This window comes from Neolamprologus multifasciatus, chromosome 17 (assembly GCF_963576455.1).
Source record: "Neolamprologus multifasciatus chromosome 17, fNeoMul1.2, whole genome shotgun sequence".
In the NCBI taxonomy this organism is placed as follows: Eukaryota; Metazoa; Chordata; class Actinopteri; order Cichliformes; family Cichlidae; genus Neolamprologus; species Neolamprologus multifasciatus.
The window spans coordinates 25032434-25057605 of NC_140455.1; the positions used below are offsets into that span (position 1 = coordinate 25032434).

The window sequence follows — 25172 nt, forward strand, 5'->3', positions numbered from 1 at the left end:
TCATCTCACAATCCTGTAACAGCTAGCTGCCTAGTAGGTAAGTCAAATACCAATATTACTATAAGTTTTAACAGTATTACTATAACTAATGTTGTTACAATATTATTAGTATTAGCATACCTTTTTGTCATCTTTTTGTACATAAAACCTGAAACGCATTGAACACGTAGCATTTAAAAACGGGTATTGCTAAATGAATATGTGTTAAAATATATCATCACTAGGAGAGTATTTATATGTGAATAAACAATTGTTCGTATTTGATTATTACAAATGAAACCTGTGTGAACTTCATGACGCAGATCAACTTCATATGGAATTTGAATTGGGTGTAATCAGTCAATATGCTTTGTATCAAAGCTTCAGGCTGCTGTGGTGTAATGTTGTTGGGGATGTTTTCTTGGCACACTTTGGGGCCCTAACTGATTATCAATTAAAACCTCAACCTACCTGTTTACTTTTGCTGACCATGTCCATCCCTTTACTACCGAAGTGTACCCATCTTCTCATGGTTGCTTCCAGCAGGATAATGCACCATGTCACCAAAACTAATAATAATAATAATCTCAAACTGACTTCCACAGTCACGTGATTTCAAGCCGGTAGTGCACCTTTGGGTTATGCAACCGACACATCGTCAGGCAATGATGCTACTATATCATGAAAGTTTCCAATACCTTACTGAATTTATGTCATAAAGAAGCTCTGAAATTGATAAGTGGCCAACTCTGTACTAGCAAAGTGTACCTAATGAAGTGGCTTTAGGGATTGTTTTACAATGACCACGATGCGGTGCTTGTCTGTTAACTCGGACCTTATTATATTGAATGAAGAAACAAACTAATGCTTACTATTCACGAATACATACAAGGTAGTAAATAACTGATGCTTCATTTTTCTGGAAGGACGCGATGCATTGTTGCCACCCACAGTCCAACACTGACCTCTCCTGGTGCTCTCTTGTAGCGCGCCACACAATGACATCACTGCGTCCTCGGTTGCTAGGTAATTCTTCCGGAAGGACCAAGCCCGTAACGACGTCCTTTAGTGGTTTTGAGACCTTTCCTTCTTTAAACGTGTCGCTAAATTTTTTTTAACGTAGTGTAACTAATCTGTGTACATGTAATTACATTTACATAACAAAGACTTTTATTGTGAAGAGGAGTTTGACTGTGCTGGGCGTTTTCGTCTCTGTCCAGGTTCACGTCGCCGGGATCATTAAAAAGCAGCTTGTTGGCGATAAAAGCAGCTAGCATGGAGGTAGCTTTCAGTCGCTAGCTGCTTCTGCTGATGGTGTGTTTCGCTGTGAGTTTAGCTCAGGGACAGTTTGTGGGTATTGCATCACTGACCGGATGATGTCCGCCCAGCCTCTGCGGCAGCATCAGCAGCCCGGGGAGGATTCAGCAGTTTGCTAACAGAGCCAGCCCGGCTAGCTGATGCTGATGACTGGCTGTTTCCTGGCATTGACTTTCAGGTAGTTCACTGGTGCAAAATGCTTTAGTTTCTTGTAAAAGAATGCAGATTTTCAAATATATGTCTATGCATTGGTCCTATCTGTCTGCGGTACTTTTCTATGTGTTTACCTGTTGTTGTTGTTTTGTGTTCCACCCTAGTGGGAGGCACCATGTCCGGTAAGGTTAAGTGGGTGACAGATATTGAGAAATCAGTGCTTATCAACAACTTTGAGAAAAGGGAATGGATTCAAGTTACAGAAAACGACGACTGGAATTTCTACTGGTAGGTTTCATATCTACAGCACACCTGCACCTGTCCTGCTTGGATAAATACATGCAATTGGCACATACACAGGCACATAAGTTCTTCCTGCTTATATGATGCAATTACAAGTAAAGGTCCTGCATTAAAAATCATACTTATAAAGTATTCATATGATTAATCTTGACCTCAGTAGCATGTTTAGATTTAAGCAAAGGCGTGCTTTAACTGGTTTACAACAGATATTGTTACGTAGGGTTAGGGTAGGGTTATGCAGGGTTAATAAAAAGTATAGTCATGGTAATCTTAAAAATAAAAAGAATAAAGTATAAAATGGTAAGTATTTAGTGCTTTTCTAGTCCCTAAGGACCCCAAAGCGCTTTACACAACCAGTCATCCACCCATTCACACACTGGTGATGGCAAGCTACATTGTAGCCACAGCCACCCTGGGGCGCACTGACAGAGGCGAGGCTGCTGGACACTGGCGCCACCGGGCCCTCTGACCACCACCAGTAGGCAACGGGTGAAGTGTCTTACCCAAGGAAACAACAACTGAGACTGTCCAAGCCGGGGCTCGAACCAGCAACCTTCCGATTACAAGGCGAACTGAAGGTCTAAAAGTGGAAGAAATGGATCATCTTTATGGGTGCTGAAGAAGATGTTGCCTTCTTACAACTTAGCTGGTTACAGACACTTAGGACAGTATATGATTTGTTTAATTAAATAACATGGATCCTCAACTAGACAGTTTTGTTTGTAAGACTAAAAAACTGAAATTTAGGATCTAGGTTGGCAAATTAGATGCATATTTAGTGTGAAAATATCAATTCATATATTTATTAGTGTGATACTCAATTTACCAAGGGTATTTTGATCAGGTTATTTGTACCCACATGCAGGATGAGCATTCAGACCATCAGGAATGTGTTCAGCGTGGACACCGGTTACCGCCTGTCAGATGACCAGATGGTTAACCACTTTCCCAACCATTATGAGCTGACAAGGAAAGACCTGATGATCAAGAACATCAAACGCTATCGCAAGGAGCTGGAGAAAGAAAGCAGTCCGTTAGCGGAGAAAGACGAGAATGGAAAATACATTTATCTGGGTACATGACTTGCTCTTATTTCGCCTCACAAAACTCAAAGAGGCACGCTGTTTTCTTCAATGAAACTGCTTTTTCCCTTTGTGCAGATTTCGTCCCGGTGACGTTCATGCTTCCTGCTGATTATAACCTCTTTGTGGAGGAGTTTCGTAAGAATCCGTCCAGCACCTGGATAATGAAGCCCTGCGGGAAGGCTCAGGGGAAAGGCATCTTCCTCATTAACAAGCTGTCCCAGATTAAAAAGTGGTCGAGAGACAGCCGCACCTCAACGTGAGTTATCGTGTGACCTATACAGACAGAAGCAGCAAGAAATATTGTGAGAAATTAGCATATCTCTAAATTTCACATTACAAAAAGGCTCTATGTAACTGTTCCCCTCTTGTTTTGTCAGATAGTCTCATCTAAGAAAGCTACAAAAGTTCTTTCTGGATTTGAACACATGCAAAATCTGTTTTATAGACATTTTCTTTCCTGGTAAATCTAAAATTGTTTGGTCACAGGCTGTCGTGTGCTGATGCCTGGCTGTGTCTTTGCCCCAGGTTTGTAGCAGCATCTAGTGGCAAGGAAGCTTATGTCATCTCTCTGTACATTGACAACCCTCTGCTGATAGGGGGGAAGAAGTTTGACCTGCGTCTTTATGTCCTGGTGACCACATATCGACCCCTGAAATGCTACATGTAAGCCTGTGATACTGTTGATGTGTTTTTTGATCATGTCGAAAACATCAGTATATAGGAGATGTTAAGAGGATTTTTTCCTGTTTTTTTAGAGGTTATTCTCAAATGTGCACACAAAAAACTGTTGTTTAATAGTCTCTCTCTCTCTGTCATTCGACTTTCAGGTATAAGCTGGGCTTCTGCCGGTTCTGCACAGTGAAGTACACACCCAGCACCAGCGAACTGGACAACATGTTTGTGCACCTCACTAACGTGGCCATCCAGAAACATGGGGTAGGTCTGGTGGCGTTCACAGGAAGTAGTATAAAGCTTTTGTGTTAGCAACAGTGGACTTTCTGTTTCTCCATCTCTTGCTAGATCCTCATTGACTTGTAAATGTTCACATTTTATCCAAATCCACAGTCATGGTTTATAACACAGGGTTTCTGTTTGAAAATGCAACGTTTCAACACTTTCAGGAAATGTCACTACTTGGAAAATTGGTAGCTTGCCCATTGTTGAGAATAGTCTGAATTCTGCACATATAGCACATCTATGCACCTGCCTCACCACATTACAGGCAGTCCCTAACATGGCATAGAGTCAGGCCACTTTTAGCTTTCTGGGAGCTGGAGCTCAAACAGTTACTGCTGTATCACATTCTGTTGGAGGGATTCAGCACAGGTCTCTTTAAACTCAGGAAACTCTTTAAGAAAAAGATGTGCAATTTCAGCGGAACATCTCAGTTTTTCTACAAGATAAGAAATGTTGCTGTAGTAAATGTCAGCACACTTTTTAGAGCCTAAATTGTAAGAAATGCATGTCAAAAGTTTCAGAAAAAAGTTCTGGTAGCTCACTGCTCATACTATCCTGTAATTATGAAACAAAAAACTTTTTTTTTTTCTTACTGTGGATCTATCATAAAAAAACAGGACTTTCTATAGTGAAACAGGAACTTTTCTGTCATTTAATTGTTTATCTCAATTACTTTAGTGTAGAATAAATGACCATGAAAGACCATAAAACTAGAAAAAGCAGTAAAAATCCTGAAAATAAAACAACATTTATGCTCTACTTCATATTTTCCAAAGCTGTCCAGTGGGCCGAATTGGAGTTTGTGTGAGCTGGTTCAGGCCCCCGGGCCTTATGTTTGACACCTCTGCTTTAAATAAACTTCCTGTTTACACAGAATAGTTGAAACTGTACTCTTGCCAAAACTGAGTGAGAAAACTCAATGACATGATCAGATCGAGAATGATTTAACATAACTTTATGAAATAGTCCCTGATTACAGATATTTATGATTCTTGTAATGTGGTAATTTGTAACTCAAGTTACCACAATCATCAAGATCAACCTTCACTTTCTGTATTTCGATGTCCAACCTTTATGTCATAAACAGAGTTAATAGTTGAGTGACCGTTAGCACTTGCAGCATAAACAGTGTCAGTTGTACACTTGTCCTAAATACTTTGCTTTTACTGATTCCCCGATTGACCAAGTACCCTCGGTTAGCTGTTTGTGACAGCAGCTTCCTGTTGCCGAGCAAGTTCCTGATACTCAAGATAAGAAACATTTTGCATAACTTAACGCAAAAACATAACACCTCTGACTTTTGTGCAGCTCCAGACTTTGCCTGCCCCTAGCCCTCAGTGGTACGGTGGTTGTATTCTGACTTCTAATCCTGCCTCAGAAGGGTGGCTGGATTCTGACTCATAAGAAGAAGGGAAGAGGGAATGAGGCACCTATTAATAGTCTCTGATCTGTTAACACCTTTTACTGTGCTGAATAACTATATATTTATATGTATAACTTCTTATTTATAGGGACACTCACTGAGCATTTTCAAGTCTAAAAAGTGATATGTGCGTATTTTGTAAAATAAATTGATACAATCATGATTAATTTCTACTTAGACTCTTTACCTTTGATGCAGGATGACTACAACCATGTCCATGGAGGGAAGTGGACGGTCAGTAACCTCCGTTTGTACTTAGAGAGCACCAGAGGAAAGGAGGTGACAAACAGATTGTTTGACCAGATCCACTGGATCGTGGTGCAGTCACTGAAGGCTGTAGCTGTAAGTTGATGTGATGTTAGTTTTTTTTAAAATAATATATTAAGAAGGTGTGTTCCTAATCCATATGATGTTTCGCTCATAGGTGACTCTATTAGGTAAACCTTGATAAGGTCAGGTTGGGCCCCCTTTTGCCTTGAGAACTTCCTTAATTCTTTGTGGCATAGATTTGTCAAGCTGTTGGAAACAGAGATTTTGCTTCATATTAACATTCTAGCAACACACTGTTCCTGCAGATCAAACCAACAACCATGCCATGTTCAAAGGCACTTAAGTCACCTTTCTTCCTCATGTTAATGCTCAGTTTGGACTTCAGCAGGTCATCTTGACCCTGCGTTTATGCCTAAATGCATTGAGTTGCTGATTTGAGTTAACACAAAAATCCGAACAGCTGCACCTAATAAAATGGCCTGTGAATGTGTTGTTACCTACCACCATATATTCTGCAGCTCCTTTTTCAGTTTTCAGACAACACCATGAAGTTTAATGGGGTTTTTTTTTTTCTTATTACAGTTTTCACACGAAGTAACAGTTAATTGTGGAGAGTGCTGCTAAAGTAAACATATTGTCTGTACATTTTTGCCAGTGTATATTATAAGATTATGATGCATATAAATTTAGTTCTTTAATTTCGCTCTGCAGTAACTTTTGGGCAACTTGGAGGGTTACAGTTCTCACGTAGTTTATCATCACCCTTAGATGTTGTTAGCTAACAGTTCCTAATTTAAACATCTGACAGAAGCTGTTTTCAAGCCACAGCGTTCACTCTGTGTAAAAGTTAATGTCTGATTTGTAACTGCTTAAGCTCAAACATTTTGAAACACACTGTTGCAAAGCCACCTGGTTGTGGTGATGGCTTTTATGTTTTTAGAACAACAGCACAATCAGCCTAATGCACACTTCCTCTTTCTGCTAAGTGATTGGACTTGCTTCCTGTCTAAAGCCTCCATACCCAGGCCACTTTGTGTGCCTATAGTTATGACTGATTATTTTTTAACATCCTTCGTTGACGAATTGCTCTGTGCCGCATCAATAAGTTTCCACATAAAAGAATCACTCTTGAGACTCATGCTAAATCACTCTCTGCTTTTCTGTCTCACAGCCTGTAATGAACAATGACAAGCACTGTTTTGAGTGTTATGGGTATGACATCATTATTGATGACAAGTTGAAGCCATGGCTTATTGAGGTAAGAAGTTTAAAAAAGGAATTAACAATTTAAAAAAGTGTTTTTCTTTACTTATTTTTCTTTCTTTTATTTATTTATTTTTTTGGCATATTTGAGTCCTTGATTACTTATCATGGTTGCACAGTAACACCATGTTCCTTTCCTTAGATTGTGGAGTAAATTTGAATGCCCTTGAGGTATGTTTAGATGTGTATTCAAATGTGTGCTGAAGGTCTGCTTTTAACTCATGCAATGCTGCTGACAAGCACTGCTCAAAGGAGAGGGAACTGAAAATTGCCATGCAATACATTCTTTTGTTGTCACGGTATGAGACTTTCATATTTTGACAGCTGTACAATGTGTTGCTAGGTTTTGAGGCTAGGTCTGAGCTATTTCTGTTCACAGACACCATTCTGCTCTATTTTGGGCAAAAGAAAGTTGGTTGAAGGGCATAAAGGCTCCTCAGTGAGCAACTTGTGCCACAAACCTACTCAAGACCACACTCTGTTGTTCATTAATCTTGCAGCTTCCTCTGTTACGCTACGAGGAGCTAAAGTAGGTCTTTTTGTTGCTGCCTTTCACATTGATGATAGAGTAACTGCTCCATCTCGCTCTCTGCACTCATGTAAATTTTCCACAGTGTATCTAATGTTTCAATGTAGCAGCTACACTTCCTGATAAGAGCTTCTCTGTAAAGACAGGAAGAAATTAAAACAATCTGCTCCTACCTGTTTGGATCCCTGGGGTATTATTAAGCACTGCCCATTTGCTGCAAAACCAGATCCATTTGCGCATGATGCAAACCCCCCTTTTAAATGTAAATGTTTTCTTGGTGTGATCCTCAGGTCAACGCCTCTCCCTCGTTGACATCCAGCACAGCCAATGACCGCATCCTTAAGTACAACCTCATCAATGACACCCTCAACATCGTAACACCCAATGGGGATATTCCAGACTGCCGCTGGAATCGGAGTCCGCCTCGAGAGGCCCTGGGCAACTATCAAGTCCTGTGAGTGAACCTGTCAGTCATATTCAGGCCTTAAAGACCAACATTGTATGAGAATTAATTTTATTTTTAAGCTCCACATTCACAGAGTGTATAGAAATATGTCAAAGAAAGACAGCAGGGATGTAGACTAATGGCCACTGGGTGTGGTTTGTCTGTACAGAATATCTGGCCTTCAAAACTACGTTTTGTTCAGGCTATACAGATACAGATATCATCAGTCATGAAAGGGTTGTTGCTGTCTTCCTTTGATAGCTCAGTTGGTAGAGCAGAGGACCATAACATGGACACAACGTCATATCCTTAGGTAGTGGATTGGGATGACATTGTATCCGTGGCTATCCTTAGACGCTGGTTCAACTCCAGCTTGAAGGAAGATGTTAGTGAAATCCTCTTTTCCTTAGAGGAGTGTCCATCTACATTGGATTTTACTTTCTAAGTAACTTTCTTACTTGAGTTTTTAGCTCAAGTCTGACTCAAACCAGAGGCTTTTAATACTGTGTGCTGCTCAGTTTATTAATTAAAGGCTGACCACTTCTAAATATAGGAAAATACCAGTTTAAATGTATATATATATATATATATATATATATATAGATATAGATATATAAAACTATAGTGTAAATAAATAAATAATTAAAGTATAATCTTCTGAACTTGTAATAAAAGACTGACTTTTTTTCTAAGCGACCTGTTTGATAACCACTGTTTTGTGGATAAAACAGGTCGTCCTAATGAGGTCTGTGTTTGTGTCTTCCTTCAATAGCTCAGCTGGTAGAGCAGAGGACCATAACATGGATACGGCGTCATATCCTTAGGTAGTCGATTGGGTTGACGGAGTATCCGTGGCTATCCTTAGACGCTGGTTCAACTCCAGCTTGAAGGAAGATGTTAGTGAAATCCTCTTTTCCTTAGAGGAGTGTCCATCTACATTGGATTTTACTTTCTTACTTGAGTTTTTAGCTCAAGTCTGACTCAAACCAGAGGCTTTTAATACTGTGTGCTGCTCAGTTTATTAATTAAAGGCTGACCACTTCTAAATATAGGAAAATACCAGTTTAAATGTATATATATATATATATAGATATAGATATATAAAACTATAGTGTAAATAAATAAATAATTAAAGTATAATCTTCTGAACTTGTAATAAAAGACTGACTTTTTTTCTAAGCGACCTGTTTGATAACCACTGTTTTGTGGATAAAACAGGTCGTCCTAATGAGGTCTGTGTGTGTGTCTTCCTTCAATAGCTCAGCTGGTAGAGCAGAGGACCATAGCATGGATACAGCGTCATATCCTTAGGTAGTCGATTGGGTTGACGGCGTATCCGTGGCTATCCTTAGACGCTGGTTCAACTCCAGCTTGAAGGAAGATGTTAAAGAAATCCTCTTTTCCTTAGAGGAGTGTCCATCTACATTGGATTTTATTTTCTAAGTAACTTTCTTACTTGAGTTTTTAGCTCTAATCTGACTCAAACCAGAGGCTGTTAATAGTGTGCGCTGCTCAGTTTATTAATTAAAGGCTGACCACTTCTAAATATAGGAAAATACCAGTATATATGTATATATATGTATATATATATAGAGAGAGAGATAGATATAGATATGTATATATAAAACTATAGTGTAAATAAACAAATAATTAAAGTATAATCTTCTGAACTTGTAATAAAAGACTGTTTGATAACCAGTGTTTTGTGGATAAAATAGGTCGTCCTAATGAGCTCTGCGTGTGTGTCTTCCTTCAATAGCTCAGCTGGTAGAGCAGAGGACCATAACATGGATACAGCGTCATATCCTTAGGTAGTCGATTGGGTTGACGGCGTATCCGTGGCTATCCTTAGACGCTGGTTCAACTCCAGCTTGAAGGAAGATGTTATTGAAATCCTCTTTTCCTTAGATGCGTGTCCATCTACATTGGATTTTACTTTCCAAGTAACTTTCTTACTTGAGTTTTTAGCTCAAATCTCACTCAAACCAGAGGCTTTTAATAGTGTGTGGTGCTCAGTTTATTAATTACAGTCTGACCACTTCTAAATATAGGAAAATACCAGTTTAAATGTATATATATATATATATATATATATATATATATATATATATATATATAGATATATAAAACTATAGTGTAAATAAATGAATAATTAAAGTATAATCTTCTGAACTTGTAATAAAAGACTGACTTTTTTTCTAAGCGACCTGTTTGATAACCACTGTTTTGTGGATAAAACAGGTCGTCCTAATGAGGTCTGTGTGTGTGTCTTCCTTCAATAGCTCAGCTGGTAGAGCAGAGGACCATAACATGGATACAGCGTCATATCCTTAGGTAGTCGATTGGGTTGACGGCGTATCCGTGGCTATCCTTAGATGCTGGTTCAACTCCAGCTTGAAGGAAGATGTTAGTGAAATCCTCTTTTCCTTAGAGGAGTGTCCATCTACATTGGATTTTACTTTCTAAGTAACTTTCTTACTTGAGTTTTTAGCTCAAGTCTGACTCAAACCAGAGGCTTTTAATACTGTGTGCTGCTCAGTTTATTAATTAAAGGCTGACCACTTCTAAATATAGGAAAATACCAGTTTAAATGTATATATATATATATATATATATAGATATATAAAACTATAGTGTAAATAAATAAATAATTAAAGTATAATCTTCTGAACTTGTAATAAAAGACTGACTTTTTTTCTAAGCGACCTGTTTGATAACCACTGTTTTGTGGATAAAACAGGTCGTCCTAATGAGCTCTGTGTGTGTGTCTTCCTTCAATAGCTCAGCTGGTAGAGCAGAGGACCATAGCATGGATACAGCGTCATATCCTTAGGTAGTCGATTGGGTTGACGGCGTATCCGTGGCTATCCTTAGACGCTGGTTCAACTCCAGCTTGAAGGAAGATGTTAGAGAAATCCTCTTTTCCTTAGAGGAGTGTCCATCTACATTGGATTTTATTTTCTAAGTAACTTTCTTACTTGAGTTTTTAGCTCTAATCTGACTCAAACCAGAGGCTGTTAATAGTGTGTGGTGCTCAGTTTATTAATTAAAGGCTGACCACTTCTAAATATAGGAAAATACCAGTATATATGTATATATATATATATAGAGAGAGAGAGAGAGAGATAGATATGTATGTATAAAACTATAGTGTAAATAAACAAATAATTAAAGTATAATCTTCTGAACTTGTAATAAAAGACTGTTTGATAACCAGTGTTTTGTGGATAAAATAGGTCGTCCTAATGAGCTCTGCGTGTGTGTCTTCCTTCAATAGCTCAGCTGGTAGAGCAGAGGACCATAACATGGATACAGCGTCATATCCTTAGGTAGTCGATTGGGTTGACGGCGTATCCGTGGCTATCCTTAGACGCTGGTTCAACTCCAGCTTGAAGGAAGATGTTATTGAAATCCTCTTTTCCTTAGATGCGTGTCCATCTACATTGGATTTTACTTTCTAAGTAACTTTCTTACTTGAGTTTTTAGCTCAAATCTGACTCAAACCAGAGGCTTTTAATAGTGTGTGGTGCTCAGTTTATTAATTACAGTCTGACCACTTCTAAATATAGGAAAATACCAGTTTAAATGTATATATATATATATATATCTATATATATATAGATATAGATATATAAAACTATAGTGTAAATAAATAAATAATTAAAGTATAATCTTCTGAACTTGTAATAAAAGACTGACTTTTTTTCTAAGCGACCTGTTTGATAACCACTGTTTTGTGGATAAAACAGGTCGTCCTAATGAGGTCTGTGTGTGTGTCTTCCTTCAATAGCTCAGCTGGTAGAGCAGAGGACCATAACATGGATACAGCGTCATATCCTTAGGTAGTCGATTGGGTTGACGGCGTATCCGTGGCTATCCTTAGATGCTGGTTCAACTCCAGCTTGAAGGAAGATGTTAGTGAAATCCTCTTTTCCTTAGAGGAGTGTCCATCTACATTGGATTTTACTTTCTAAGTAACTTTCTTACTTGAGTTTTTAGCTCAAGTCTGACTCAAACCAGAGGCTTTTAATACTGTGTGCTGCTCAGTTTATTAATTAAAGGCTGACCACTTCTAAATATAGGAAAATACCAGTTTAAATGTATATATATATATATATATAGATATAGATATATAAAACTATAGTGTAAATAAATAAATAATTAAAGTATAATCTTCTGAACTTGTAATAAAAGACTGACTTTTTTTCTAAGCGACCTGTTTGATAACCACTGTTTTGTGGATAAAACAGGTCGTCGTAATGAGCTCTGTGTGTGTGTCTTCCTTCAATAGCTCAGCTGGTAGAGCAGAGGACCATAGCATGGATACAGCGTCATATCCTTAGGTAGTCGACTGGGATGACATTGTATCCGTGGCTATCCTTAGACACTGGTTCAACTCCAGCTTGAAGGAAGATGTTAGAGAAATCCTCTTTTCCTTAGAGGAGTGTCCATCTACATTGGATTTTATTTTCTAAGTAACTTTCTTACTTGAGTTTTTAGCTCTAATCTGACTCAAACCAGAGGCTGTTAATAGTGTGTGGTGCTCAGTTTATTAATTAAAGGCTGACCACTTCTAAATATAGGAAAATACCAGTATATATGTATATATATATATATATAGAGAGAGAGAGAGATAGATATAGATATGTATATATAAAACTATAGTGTAAATAAACAAATAATTAAAGTATAATCTTCTGAACTTGTAATAAAAGACTGTTTGATAACCAGTGTTTTGTGGATAAAATAGGTCGTCCTAATGAGCTCTGCGTGTGTGTCTTCCTTCAATAGCTCAGCTGGTAGAGCAGAGGACCATAACATGGATACAGCGTCATATCCTTAGGTAGTCGATTGGGTTGACGGCGTATCCGTGGCTATCCTTAGACGCTGGTTCAACTCCAGCTTGAAGGAAGATGTTATTGAAATCCTCTTTTCCTTAGATGCGTGTCCATCTACATTGGATTTTACTTTCTAAGTAACTTTCTTGAGTTTTTAGCTCAAATCTCACTCAAACCAGAGGCTTTTAATAGTGTGTGGTGCTCAGTTTATTAATTACAGTCTGACCACTTCTAAATATAGGAAAATACCAGTTTAAATGTATATATATATATATATATATATATATATATAGATATAGATATATAAAACTATAGTGTAAATAAATAAATAATTAAAGTATAATCTTCTGAAGTTGTAATAAAAGACTGACTTTTTTTCTAAGCGACCTGTTTGATAACCACTGTTTTGTGGATAAAACAGGTCGTCCTAATGAGGTCTGTGTGTGTGTCTTCCTTCAATAGCTCAGCTGGTAGAGCAGAGGACCATAACATGGATACAGCGTCATACCCTTAGGTAGGCGATTGGGTTGACGGCGTATCCGTGGCTATCCTTAGACGCTGGTTCAACTCCAGCTTGAAGGAAGATGTTATTGAAATCTCTTTTCCTTAGATGCGTGCCCATCTACATTGGATTTTACTTTCTAAGTAACTTTCTTACTTGAGTTTTTAGCTCAAATCTGACTCAAACCAGAGGCTTTTAATAGTGTGTGGTGCTCAGTTTATTAATTACAGTCTGACCACTTCTAAATATAGGAAAATACCAGTAATACTATGCTGTAACTAGTTGTTGTTTTAACGGACCTGTGTGATAATCAGTGTTTTGTGGATAAAGTAGGTCGTCATAATGAGCTCTGTGTGTGTGTCTTCCTTCAATACCTGAGCTGGTAGAGCAGAGGACTGTGGATACAGCGTCATATCCTTAGGTAGTCGATTGGGTTGACGGCGTATCCGTGGCTATCTTTAGTCGCTGGTTCAACTCCAGCTTGAAGGAAGATGTTAGTAAAATCCTCTATTCCATTGAGGAGTGTCCATCTACATTGGATTTTACTTTCTAAGTACTTCAGTTTTTAGCTCTAATCTGACTCAAACCAGAGGCTTTTAATAGTGTCTGCTGCTCAGTTTATTAATTAAAGGCTGACCGCTTCTAAATATAGGAAAATACCAGTATATATATATATATATATATATATAGAGAGAGAGAGAGAGAGAGAGAGAGAGAGAGATAGATAGATAGATAGATATAGATATATAGATATGTATATATAAACTACACTGTAAATAAATAAATAATTAAAGTATAATCTTCTGAACTTGTAATGAAAGACTGTTTGATAACCAGTGTTTTGTGGATAAAATAGGTCGTCCTAATGAGCTCTGTGTGTGTCTTCCTTCAATAGCTCAGTTGGTAGAGGAGAGGACCATAACATGTATGCAACATCATATCATTAGGTAGTGTATTGGGCTGATGTCGTATTCGTGGCTATCCTTAGACGCTGGATCAACTCCAGTTTGAAGGAAGATGTTAATGAAAGTCTCTTTTCCTTAGACACATGTCCATCTACATTGGATTTTACCTTCTAAGTAACTTTCTTACTTTGGTTTTTAGCTCAAATCTGACTCAAACCAGAGGCTTTTAATAGTGTGTGTTGCTCAGTTTATTAAATAAAAGGCTAACATCTCTTAAATATAGGAAAATACCAGTAACACTATGCTGTCACTAACTGTTCTGTGTAGTTGCAACATATATATGTATATATAAATATATATATATATATATAATGTAAATAAATAAATAATTAAAGTATAATCTTCTGAACTTGTAATAAAAGACTAAATTGTTTTTAAGCGACCAGTTTGATAACCTGTGTTTTGTGGATAAAATAGGTCGCCCTAATGAGCTCTGTGTGTGTGTCTTCCTTCAATAGCTCAGCTGGTAGAGCAGAGGACCATAACATGGATACAGCGTCATATCCTTAGATAGTCGATTGGGTTGACGGCGTATCCGTGGCTATCCTTAGACGCTGGTTCAACTCCAGCTTGAAGGAAGATGTTATTGAAATCCTCTTTTCCTTAGAGGAGTGTCCATCTACATTGGATTTTACTTTCTAAGTAACTTTCTTACTTGAGTTTTTAGCTCTAATCTGACTCAAACCAGAGGCTTTTAATAGTGTGTGGTGCTCAGTTTATTAATTAAAGGCTGACCGCTTCTAAATATAGGAAAATACCAGTATATATATATATATATATATATATAGAGAGAGAGAGAGAGAGAGAGAGAGAGAGAGATAGATAGATAGATAGATAGATAGATAGATATAGATATATAGATATGTATATATAAACTACACTGTAAATAAATAAATAATTAAAGTATAATCTTCTGAACTTGTAATGAAAGACTGTTTGATAACCAGTGTTTTGTGGATAAAATAGGTCGTCCTAATGAGCTCTGTGTGTGTCTTCCTTCAATAGCTCAGTTGGTAGAGGAGAGGACCATAACATGTATGCAACATCATATCATTAGGTAGTGTATTGGGCTGATGTCGTATTCGTGGCTATCCTTAGACGCTGGATCAACTCCAGCTTGAAGGAAGATGTTAATGAAAGTCTCTTTTCCTTAGACACATGTCCATCTACATTGGATTTTACCTTCTAAGTAACTTTCTTACTTTGGTTTTTAGCTCAAATCTGACTCAAACCAGAGGCTTTTAATAGTGTGTGTTGCTCAGTTTATTAAATAAAAGGCTAACATCTCTTAAATATAGGAAAATACCAGTAACACTATGCTGTCACTAACTGTTCTGTGTAGTTGCAACATATATATGTATATATAAATATATATATATATATATATAATGTAAATAAATAAATAATTAAAGTATAATCTTCTGAACTTGTAATAAAAGACTAAATTGTTTTTAAGCGACCAGTTTGATAACCTGTGTTTTGTGGATAAAATAGGTCGCCCTAATGAGCTCTGTGTGTGTGTCTTCCTTCAATAGCTCAGCTGGTAGAGCAGAGGACCATAACATGGATACAGCGTCATATCCTTAGATAGTCGATTGGGTTGACGGCGTATCCGTGGCTATCCTTAGACGCTGGTTCAACTCCAGCTTGAAGGAAGATGTTATTGAAATCCTCTTTTCCTTAGAGGAGTGTCCATCTACATTGGATTTTACTTTCTAAGTAACTTTCTTACTTGAGTTTTTAGCTCTAATCTGACTCAAACCAGAGGCTTTTAATAGTGTGTGGTGCTCAGTTTATTAATTAAAGGCTGACCGCTTCTAAATATAGGAAAATACCAGTATATATATATATATATATATAGAGAGAGAGAGAGAGAGAGAGAGAGAGAGAGAGATAGATAGATAGATAGATAGATAGATAGATATAGATATATAGATATGTATATATAAACTACACTGTAAATAAATAAATAATTAAAGTATAATCTTCTGAACTTGTAATGAAAGACTGTTTGATAACCAGTGTTTTGTGGATAAAATAGGTCGTCCTAATGAGCTCTGTGTGTGTCTTCCTTCAATAGCTCAGTTGGTAGAGGAGAGGACCATAACATGTATGCAACATCATATCATTAGGTAGTGTATTGGGCTGATGTCGTATTCGTGGCTATCCTTAGACGCTGGATCAACTCCAGCTTGAAGGAAGATGTTAATGAAAGTCTCTTTTCCTTAGACACATGTCCATCTACATTGGATTTTACCTTCTAAGTAACTTTCTTACTTTGGTTTTTAGCTCAAATCTGACTCAAACCAGAGGCTTTTAATAGTGTGTGTTGCTCAGTTTATTAAATAAAAGGCTAACATCTCTTAAATATAGGAAAATACCAGTAACACTATGCTGTCACTAACTGTTCTGTGTAGTTGCAACATATATATGTATATATAAATATATATATATATATATATAATGTAAATAAATAAATAATTAAAGTATAATCTTCTGAACTTGTAATAAAAGACTAAATTGTTTTTAAGCGACCAGTTTGATAACCTGTGTTTTGTGGATAAAATAGGTCGCCCTAATGAGCTCTGTGTGTGTGTCTTCCTTCAATAGCTCAGCTGGTAGAGCAGAGGACCATAACATGGATACAGCGTCATATCCTTAGATAGTCGATTGGGTTGACGGCGTATCCGTGGCTATCCTTAGACGCTGGTTCAACTCCAGCTTGAAGGAAGATGTTATTGAAATCCTCTTTTCCTTAGAGGAGTGTCCATCTACATTGGATTTTACTTTCTAAGTAACTTTCTTACTTGAGTTTTTAGCTCTAATCTGACTCAAACCAGAGGCTTTTAATAGTGTGTGGTGCTCAGTTTATTAATTAAAGGCTGACCACTTCTAAATATAGGAAAATACCAGTATATATGTATATATATATATATAGAGAGAGAGAGAGAGATAGATATAGATATGTATATATAAAACTATAGTGTAAATAAACAAATAATTAAAGTATAATCTTCTGAACTTGTAATAAAAGACTGTTTGATAACTAGTGTTTTGTGGATAAAATAGGTCGTCTTAATGAGCTCTGCGTGTGTGTCTTCCTTCAATAGCTCAGCTGGTAGAGCAGAGGACCATAACATGGATACAGCGTCATATCCTTAGGTAGTCGATTGGGTTGACGGCGTATCCGTGGCTATCCTTAGACGCTGGTTCAACTCCAGCTTGAAGGAAGATGTTAGTGAAATCCTCTTTCCCTTAGATGCGTGTCCATCTACATTGGATTTTACTTTCTAAGTAACTTTCTTACTTGAGTTTTTAGCTCAAACCAGAGGCTTTTAATAGTGTGTGGTGCTCAGTTTATTAATTAGAGTCTGACCACTTCTAAATATAGGAAAATACCAGTAATACTATGCTGTAACTAATTGTTGTTTTAACGGACCTGTGTGATAATCAGTGTTTTGTGGATAAAGTAGGTCGTCATAATGAGCTCTGTGTGTGTGTCTTCCTTCAATAGCTCAGCTGGTAGAGCAGAGGACCATGGTAACGTGGATACGGTGTCATATCCTTAGGTAGTCGATTGGGTTGACGGCGTATCCGTGGCTATCCTTAGTCGCTGGTTCAACTCCAACTTGAAGGAAGATGTTAGTGAAATCCTCTTTTCCATTGAGGAGTGTCCATCTACATAGGATTTTACTTTCTAATACTTCAGTTTTTAGCTCAAATCTGACTCAAACCAGAGGCTTTTAATAGTGTTTGGTGCTCGGTTTATTAATTAAAGGCTGACCACTTCTAAATATAGGAAAATACCAGTATGTGTATATATATATATATATATATATATATATATATATATATATACATATAGATAGATAGATAGATAGATATGTATATATAAAACTATACTGTAAATAAATAAATAATTAAAGTATAATCTTCTGAACTTGTAATGAAAGACTGTTTGATAACCAGTGTTTTGTGGATAAAATAGGTCGTCCTAATGAGCTCTGTGTGTGTCTTCCTTCAATAGCTCAGTTGTTAGAGCAAAGGACCATAACATGTATGCAACGTCATATCCTTAGGTAGTGTATTGGGCTGATGTCGTATCCGTGGCTATCTTTAGACGCTGGTTCAACTCCAGCTTGAAGGATGATGTTAATGAAATTGTCTTTTCCTTAGACACATGTCCATCTACATTGGATTTTACCTTCTAAGTAACTTTCTAATACTAATACTATGCTGTAACTAATTGTTGTTTTAACACACCTTTGTGATAATCAGTGTTTTGTGGATTAAATAGGTCGTCCTAATGAGCTCTGTGTGTGTGTCTTCCTTCAATAGCTCAGCTGGTAGAGCAGAGGACCATGATGACATGGATACGGCGTCATATCCTTAGATAGTTGATTGGGTTGACGGCGTATCCGTGGCTATCCTTAGACGCTGGTTCAACTCCAGCTTGAAGAAAGATCTTAGTGAAATCCTCTTTTCCTTATAGTAGTGTCCGTCTACATTGGATTTTACTTTCTAAGTAACTTTCTTACTTGAGTTTTTAGCTCTATTCTGACTCAAACCAGAGGCTGTTAATAGTGTGTGGTGCTCAGTTTATTAATTAAAGGCTGACCACTTCTAAACATAGGAAAATACCAGTGTGTGTGTATATGTATATATATATATATATATATATATATATATATATATATATTTATTAGGGGTGCAACGATACACAAAATTCACGGTTTGGTTCGTTCGATACTTTGGTGTCACGGTTCGACATTTTTTTATACAAAAAAAAATGTTCATGCCTCTTTAATTTGTCATTTATTAAATTTTCACGGCACATTCTGCACCACATCTCCGTGCATTCATCATTTGTTTGAAGCCAGCTCACCTCCTGCAACCACTTTTCCGAGAATACGCTTCTTTTGTGGTTTTGACTCCTTCTGACATTTCTTTGGAGGTGGAGGAACATCACAGTAATTGCTTAAAGGAGCTTCTTCGACATCTTTAAGAGTTCTAAACAAATGTCTGTCCTCCTCCTGAAAATCTTATGTATGCAAACACGCGTTGCAACTTCTTATCTTGTGCGCGTTTTGTATTTTGACAGCGAATGCGCACCTGCGGACCACTTATGTGCAGCCCTGGTTATTTAGCTTGTCATATTGCAGCCACAGAAATTCTTTTGTCCATGAAACCATAAAGCTGCACTTTCTTTTTGCCTTATAGTCTGATTTGTCATAACTTTTCCGTTTTGTGGTAAGCTTTTCTTTGGCTGTCACTTCTTCACCCTGACCTGTCTTATTCGGCTCAGCAGAACTAAAATATATATCCTGGTGCTTTTACACACGCAATCACATAACGCTCAGCGATTCTCTGCGTGATCAACCTCTCACACGTTTAAGCTTGCTGCGGGAGATTTCACTTGTCATGTTTGCATAGTAAGCTAACCATTGATAAGACGATGTCAGAGGAATTGGTGCGCAAATTATCATCACTCACCAATCAGTGCTGTCGCTCTCTATACACAGTTCACGCGATTGCAAAGTGAAAGCAAAAAACAAGCGCAAATTCAAACGCAATTTCAATATGTCACATATTGACAGTGGCTCACCGATGCCAATGACATAATTACCCAGCTACATTTCCGAAAGAATGCAAAAGCATTGACATATATTTTTCCTTCCTACGATAGCCCGATGGGCAGGGCAGAGACAGATTTTGGTAGCCCGACTGGAAAAATCGCTAGCCCCGGGACGTCGTGCTAGCGATTTTGCGAGCCCTGTATCTGATTGAGGAATCACTCATCTTTGGAAAAGAGAGTTTATTACAGAGAAATGGCTCTTTCCAAAATAAAAGCTATACTATACGCTTCTTCTGGGCTATATTCTCAGCCGCATATTAAACATATCAGGTCCCCATAAGGAGAATCATGTGCTAACGGCTGTCTAAATGACTCAGGTAAAGTTTGTAGCATGTGTGCTTGTTGTTTTTGTCTGCTTCCACTTGTCTTTGCACTAGGATGATGTCGGCATAAATGTGCAGTCATATTAGTTGTGTTCCCACTAGTGCTGTCAGCGTAAATCTCGTTGAAATGAGGTTAACGCCACAACACGGCAAATCTCCGTTAACGAGCTACCGCGGATCGCCCCGTGCGTGGGGCTGGACGGCCAACACGTTAACGAGCTAACTGTGCTAACACACTAGTTCCCACCCATGTAATTGAGCATTGCTGGCACATCCAACATACTGTTTTACTTTAGTCCATGACGCACTTACCTTCAGGGTCATACGTCACATAAAAACCAAAATAGTTTCAAACGCCAGATCTGAATGAGGGTGGGGGAGGTTCAATTTGCCATGTTGCAAGGAGAGCTTAACTTCTGTCTGCTAGCTTGCCCTGCGCTCAGTGAATCTGCGTTCGACTACTCCGCCTAGGCTGCACTGTCGAGCGCAGATCCACTGAGCGTTCAACACAGACAGCACCGCCAGAAGTAAAGTTGATAAAATAAATTAAAAATTTTGTATTGTTTGATACATATGCGTAAAGCACTGTATCGAACGGTTCAATATCGATACGAGTATCGTTGCACCCCTAATATATATATATATCTATAGATATAGATATATATAAAAAACTATAGTGTAAATAAATAAATAATTAAAGTATAATCTTCTGAACTTGTAATAAAAGACTGTTTGATAACCAGTGTTTTGTGGATAAAATAGGTCGTCCTAATGAGCTCTGTGTGAGTGTCTTCCTTCAATAGCTCAGTTGGTAGAGCAGCAGACCATAACATGGATACAGCGTCATATCCTTAGGTAGTCGATTGGGTTGACGGCGTATCCGTGGCTATCCTTAGACGCTGGTTCAACTCCAGCTTGAAGGAAGATGTTATTGAAATCCTCTTTTCCTTAGAGGAGTGTCCATCTACATTGGATTTTACTTTCTAAGTAACTTTCTTACTTGAGTTTTTAGCTCAAATCTGACCCAAACCAGAGTCTTTTAATAGTGTGTGGTGCTCAGTTTATTAATTACAGTCTGACCACTTCTAAATATAGGAAAATACCAGTAATACTATGCTGTAACTAACTGTTGTTTTAACGGACCTGTGTGATAATCAGTGTTTTGTCGATAAAATAGGTCATCCTAATGAGCTCTGTGTGTGTGTCTTCCTTCAATAGCTCAGCTGGTAGAGTAGACGACCATAGCATGGATACAACGTCATAACCTTTGGTAGTCGATTGGGCTGACGGCGTATCTGTGGCTATCCTTAGCCGCTGGTTCAACTCCAGCTTGAAGGTTGATGTTAGTGAAATCCTCTTTTTCTCGGATGAGTGATCAGTTCATTTATTCCCTAATAGAGCTCTTTTAACTGCTGCCCTTTTTAGAGAATTGTGCTTATCATATATTCGTGTAAAGATGTTGCTCTAGTGGAACTACTTCAGTGGGACACTGTGGACTGGCTCCCTTCGATATCTCACTTGGTAGAGCGCAGGACTAACATGGGAAGCCTTAGGTCACTGGTTTAAACCTGGATCAAAGGAGGCTGTTTATTTAACTAATGGAGATCTAGATAGATGTTTATATGAATGCTAACTCCATATTTCACTCTGTGATATTAAATATTTATTTAACAGAATGTATTTGCACACCTTGAATCCCATTACATAAGCAGAACTCCACTGGAATATTTGTTTGGTGCTGCTTAACTAGTCAACATACTGTATGCTGAACCTATGGATTTTATCTAAACACTCACTACAATCATCTGCTCTTCCAGCTGAGCCGTCAGAGTGATGCTGCATAGAGTTTCAAATACAGCTGTTGTGCACAATACGGGGGTGTTGTTTCAGGAAATCCCTTTGCTTACACTTTCCCTGAACATCCACTGTTTCTGTGTCATCAGGTATGACGAAGAGCAGGCGCAGAGCGAGAATGCTGAACGTGACCTGCGGAGCCGTTCCGGTCAGTCACTTGGGTCAAAGGGCACCAAGGGGAGTGCAGGCGTTCGCCCCACTGCCGCCACCTGGAAGTGAAGCGATAATTTTTCCTTCAAATTAACTTCCTGTACAACACTCCAGGGAACTTCTGTGGGGAACCACTTGGACTTCTTTTTTTAGCACATTGGACAGATGCTCCCTCCGTCCACATTTCACTGACTGTGGCACAGGGAGCAATGGCACTGCTGCTCAATGGAGAAAAATCAGCTATGTGCTCACATTGAGAAGGTTGAAAAGCTTGTGTTTGTCACTGTTGTTATGAATGTAAAACAAAATAAGTGGAACTGACAGTGCTCTGACAGGTTTAAGGTCAAATCAAGTAGGTCAAATATCACATACAGCAGCGGTTTCCACACTTAAGACAAGTGCTGATGAAAAGACAAGTGCTGATGAAAAGACAAGTGCTGATGAAATCTTCGGAGATGGACACGAAGGATTACTATGCATGACATTGGATTGCTGACACTTTAACTTGACCTTCCACACCGGTGCTAATGAGAACATACACTGTATGGTAATGAAGTGGTATAAAGTTATCAAATAGAAGTGATTTAAATATTTAATTTATTAAAAGGCAGAATTAGCAGTACTAAATGTTAACAGACTTTATTAATTTTTTGTACGTTCATTATCAGTATGTTTTGCGGGGTTTTGATGATTGTATTCCTCTTGCACTTTATTTCTTTACATGTGCTTTAAAAAGTATGTCTCATCGTTCATTTCGACTCTGACCCGTTGTCACATCTGCTAAAAATTTAAATGCTAATTATATGTGTTGAGATGTTTTCTTATTGCCTGCTCATTTCCTTCAACTACTAAAAAACTGAAACACTGATGAAGAGTTATCGTCCATCTTTCTGATAACTGGATTTGGGGCTAAATGATATTGGCGACAAGCTGAGAAATAAATCTTGGTCTTTTAAAATAAAGTTACAAAACTCCTCTTACCTTACTGAGTCTGTTTTGGGCTGCTGCTAACATTTTTTCTGTAATTTTTTACTTTTTCCATGAATTCACTAATGACTTTGCCTGTGAAATGATATAAGATGTATTAAAAATGAATTACAGAAGGTGTAACTTGAAAAGGTTTTCAAAAGTTCTGCATTTATTACTACTTCCACTTCTAATTCAAGTCAACAATCAGGAGTATTTTCCATGATCATTTTCTCCAAAAAGCAACGAAAAGACAGTGAAAGGGTTTAGAGAAACGTGTCTGCCATCAAATTGTGATTAAACAAGGTTGAAACAGTATGATTCAGCTCTGCCCTGACACAGTGTCCAATGTGCTGTCTTCTGTGTAATTAAATGCTGCTTTTCTTTAGTAGCATTATGTGTGCGGAGTTATGATTTGAAATAACAAGCTGTGTAAAAAAGTACAGCTTTCTTTACTTTACTAAATTTATTCTGTTTAAATAAAAAGCTTTCAGGTTACTGTTAGGGTGGGGGGGGGGGGGGTTGTAGTCTTTGTTGAAAATAAATGTGTAGTCTGGAGAATAATCAGAGGTCAAGCCTTCAAAAAGCCTATGACCTATATGTTCTTGCTGTTGCCACAGCAGCAAAGCAGGTCTCTGCATGGTACTGTTTCTTGGTTATCAGCAGGTTGTCAAGTGGTGTAAGCTGTACGTGCTGTGGCCTGTGATTTCTGACTGAAGTCCCCAAAGTAAACACTCTGTTTTTACGAACCAAATTTAAATTTAGAAACCAAATTTACTGGTTAGGTTAGGTTCCCACGGCTGCTTGTCTTTAACCCCTTTATAAACTTTTGTGAACAATACATGAACAGAAACTCCTTTAAATGTTTTTTGCTTTTATATTTCAATAAAATATCCGTACTGTTGATGCACTGATAAACAGTTATCGTTGTAATTTGTCAATTTGTGTGTATTGACCCTTCAACAATAAGAGCAGTCAGTTTATTTGCATGTCATATGTCATCTGCTGGTGTGAAAGAAATCTATTGTTCATTGGAAAGTGACCATTGCACATCTCTGTTAATCATATCTTAGCTCAAGTTACAGAATTAGTCAATGGGCTTTACATGCGTTATTTTGGTGGAAGCACAAGGTGGTTATAGCTTTCTATTTCTGAAAAGCCATCTGTGGTTGTTTATTTTTTAAAATCATCTTTCATTGAGAATATTTTCTCACACATTCATTATCTGAATAAATATTTGTAAGAGAATGAAAAAAACATGCCTCCTCCGATCCCACAGTGTACTTTCTGATTTTCAGAGGAGAATTTGTGTCATTCTGTTGCTGATTCATTTTAATTTAAAAAAGAAAACATGGATATTGTCAGCAGCGATACATAGGAACAGAGGCCAGCAGCACCCAGTTCTCATATCTGGTGAGATTTAATTAGAGTCCCCACCAAAATTACCCCAAACAGCAGTAGATGTGCTATATTGTTGGCTCTTTGTACCTCCGTATCTATTGTTTTCAGATGACATGGTCTGGAGCGCCACAGACCTCACAGTGGGAACTACTAACTTTTCATAAATAGTAAACTAAAAAAGTTTTCTGGGGAATGTGACGTCAGAATGCGCGTCTCGCTCGTTTGCATAAGAAATCTATCTTGACTAGTTCAACATCGGAAGTCATGTAATTTCAAAATAAAGTGTGTGACACCGAGACTATCGAGAAACAAATGCACCACTTATGTTGCCTAAACAGAGTTCATCTCTGCTAAACATTTTTTTTCCAGATTAGCTTCTTTAGATTACAAGTGCAATATTATAATGAGGCCACAAGTAATTTATTTCTTGTTTAAAATAAGCCTTTGAGGGTCCCTATTGGTCCACATACAGTTAAGGCCAAGTGTCTTTTCTTTTTCTTTTTTTCTTTTTGCCATTTCATTAATTAAAATGTATTTTAAACCTGTATAAAAATATTTTTGGAGTAAATAATTTAAAAAATATATAGATAAATGAAAAATCCTGGATATACATATATAATGAGGGAAAGAGAGAGAGAGAGAGAGAGAGAGAGAGAGAGAGATAGAATACATTACCACCATGACCATGATTTACTTGCAATGTCTCTCTTTAATCTGAAGACATACTTTATATGAAGATTTTGGAAGTGGTTGATCACTGGAACTGTGGCTGGATGACAGTCTCTTGTATAATTTTATGTAAATACCATGATAT

General features: G+C 37.7%; 1 protein-coding gene and 14 non-coding genes across 18 annotated transcripts; all 15 read left to right on the forward strand.

Moving 5' to 3' along the window:
- Positions 1-241: 241 nt before the first annotated feature.
- ttll1 (tubulin tyrosine ligase-like family, member 1) lies at positions 242-24522 on the forward strand. 4 transcript variants are annotated; one of them, XM_085138780.1, is made up of 10 exons: positions 242-1474; positions 1614-1737; positions 2618-2826; positions 2913-3093; positions 3363-3500; positions 3665-3773; positions 5416-5559; positions 6659-6745; positions 7570-7733; positions 21931-24522. In XM_085138780.1, the coding sequence occupies exons 2-10, from the start codon at positions 1625-1627 to the stop codon at positions 22058-22060; spliced, it is 1275 nt and encodes a 424-aa protein (XP_084994906.1). In that variant the 5' UTR covers positions 242-1474; positions 1614-1624; the 3' UTR covers positions 22061-24522. The 4 variants fall into 4 exon arrangements, 3 of the variants coding, with proteins under 3 accessions (XP_084994906.1, XP_084994907.1, XP_084994908.1); XM_085138781.1 differs by lacking the exon at positions 21931-24522 and adding an exon at positions 8984-16952; XM_085138782.1 differs by lacking the exon at positions 21931-24522 and adding an exon at positions 8497-8973.
- trnay-aua (transfer RNA tyrosine (anticodon AUA)) lies at positions 7976-8105 on the forward strand. Its single transcript has 2 exons — positions 7976-8012; positions 8071-8105. It is a non-coding gene; the product is annotated as a tRNA-Tyr (tRNA).
- trnay-aua (transfer RNA tyrosine (anticodon AUA)) lies at positions 8487-8616 on the forward strand. The gene is made up of 2 exons: positions 8487-8523; positions 8582-8616. It is a non-coding gene; the product is annotated as a tRNA-Tyr (tRNA).
- On the forward strand, positions 8974-9103 carry trnay-aua (transfer RNA tyrosine (anticodon AUA)). Its single transcript has 2 exons — positions 8974-9010; positions 9069-9103. It is a non-coding gene; the product is annotated as a tRNA-Tyr (tRNA).
- trnay-aua (transfer RNA tyrosine (anticodon AUA)) lies at positions 9474-9603 on the forward strand. Its single transcript has 2 exons — positions 9474-9510; positions 9569-9603. It is a non-coding gene; the product is annotated as a tRNA-Tyr (tRNA).
- On the forward strand, positions 9997-10126 carry trnay-aua (transfer RNA tyrosine (anticodon AUA)). The gene is made up of 2 exons: positions 9997-10033; positions 10092-10126. It is a non-coding gene; the product is annotated as a tRNA-Tyr (tRNA).
- Positions 10496-10625, forward strand: trnay-aua (transfer RNA tyrosine (anticodon AUA)). Its single transcript has 2 exons — positions 10496-10532; positions 10591-10625. It is a non-coding gene; the product is annotated as a tRNA-Tyr (tRNA).
- trnay-aua (transfer RNA tyrosine (anticodon AUA)) lies at positions 10992-11121 on the forward strand. The gene is made up of 2 exons: positions 10992-11028; positions 11087-11121. It is a non-coding gene; the product is annotated as a tRNA-Tyr (tRNA).
- Positions 11505-11634, forward strand: trnay-aua (transfer RNA tyrosine (anticodon AUA)). Its single transcript has 2 exons — positions 11505-11541; positions 11600-11634. It is a non-coding gene; the product is annotated as a tRNA-Tyr (tRNA).
- On the forward strand, positions 12506-12635 carry trnay-aua (transfer RNA tyrosine (anticodon AUA)). The gene is made up of 2 exons: positions 12506-12542; positions 12601-12635. It is a non-coding gene; the product is annotated as a tRNA-Tyr (tRNA).
- On the forward strand, positions 13015-13144 carry trnay-aua (transfer RNA tyrosine (anticodon AUA)). Its single transcript has 2 exons — positions 13015-13051; positions 13110-13144. It is a non-coding gene; the product is annotated as a tRNA-Tyr (tRNA).
- On the forward strand, positions 14478-14607 carry trnay-aua (transfer RNA tyrosine (anticodon AUA)). Its single transcript has 2 exons — positions 14478-14514; positions 14573-14607. It is a non-coding gene; the product is annotated as a tRNA-Tyr (tRNA).
- On the forward strand, positions 15555-15684 carry trnay-aua (transfer RNA tyrosine (anticodon AUA)). Its single transcript has 2 exons — positions 15555-15591; positions 15650-15684. It is a non-coding gene; the product is annotated as a tRNA-Tyr (tRNA).
- On the forward strand, positions 16630-16759 carry trnay-aua (transfer RNA tyrosine (anticodon AUA)). The gene is made up of 2 exons: positions 16630-16666; positions 16725-16759. It is a non-coding gene; the product is annotated as a tRNA-Tyr (tRNA).
- On the forward strand, positions 17130-17259 carry trnay-aua (transfer RNA tyrosine (anticodon AUA)). The gene is made up of 2 exons: positions 17130-17166; positions 17225-17259. It is a non-coding gene; the product is annotated as a tRNA-Tyr (tRNA).
- Positions 24523-25172: the final 650 nt, after the last annotated feature.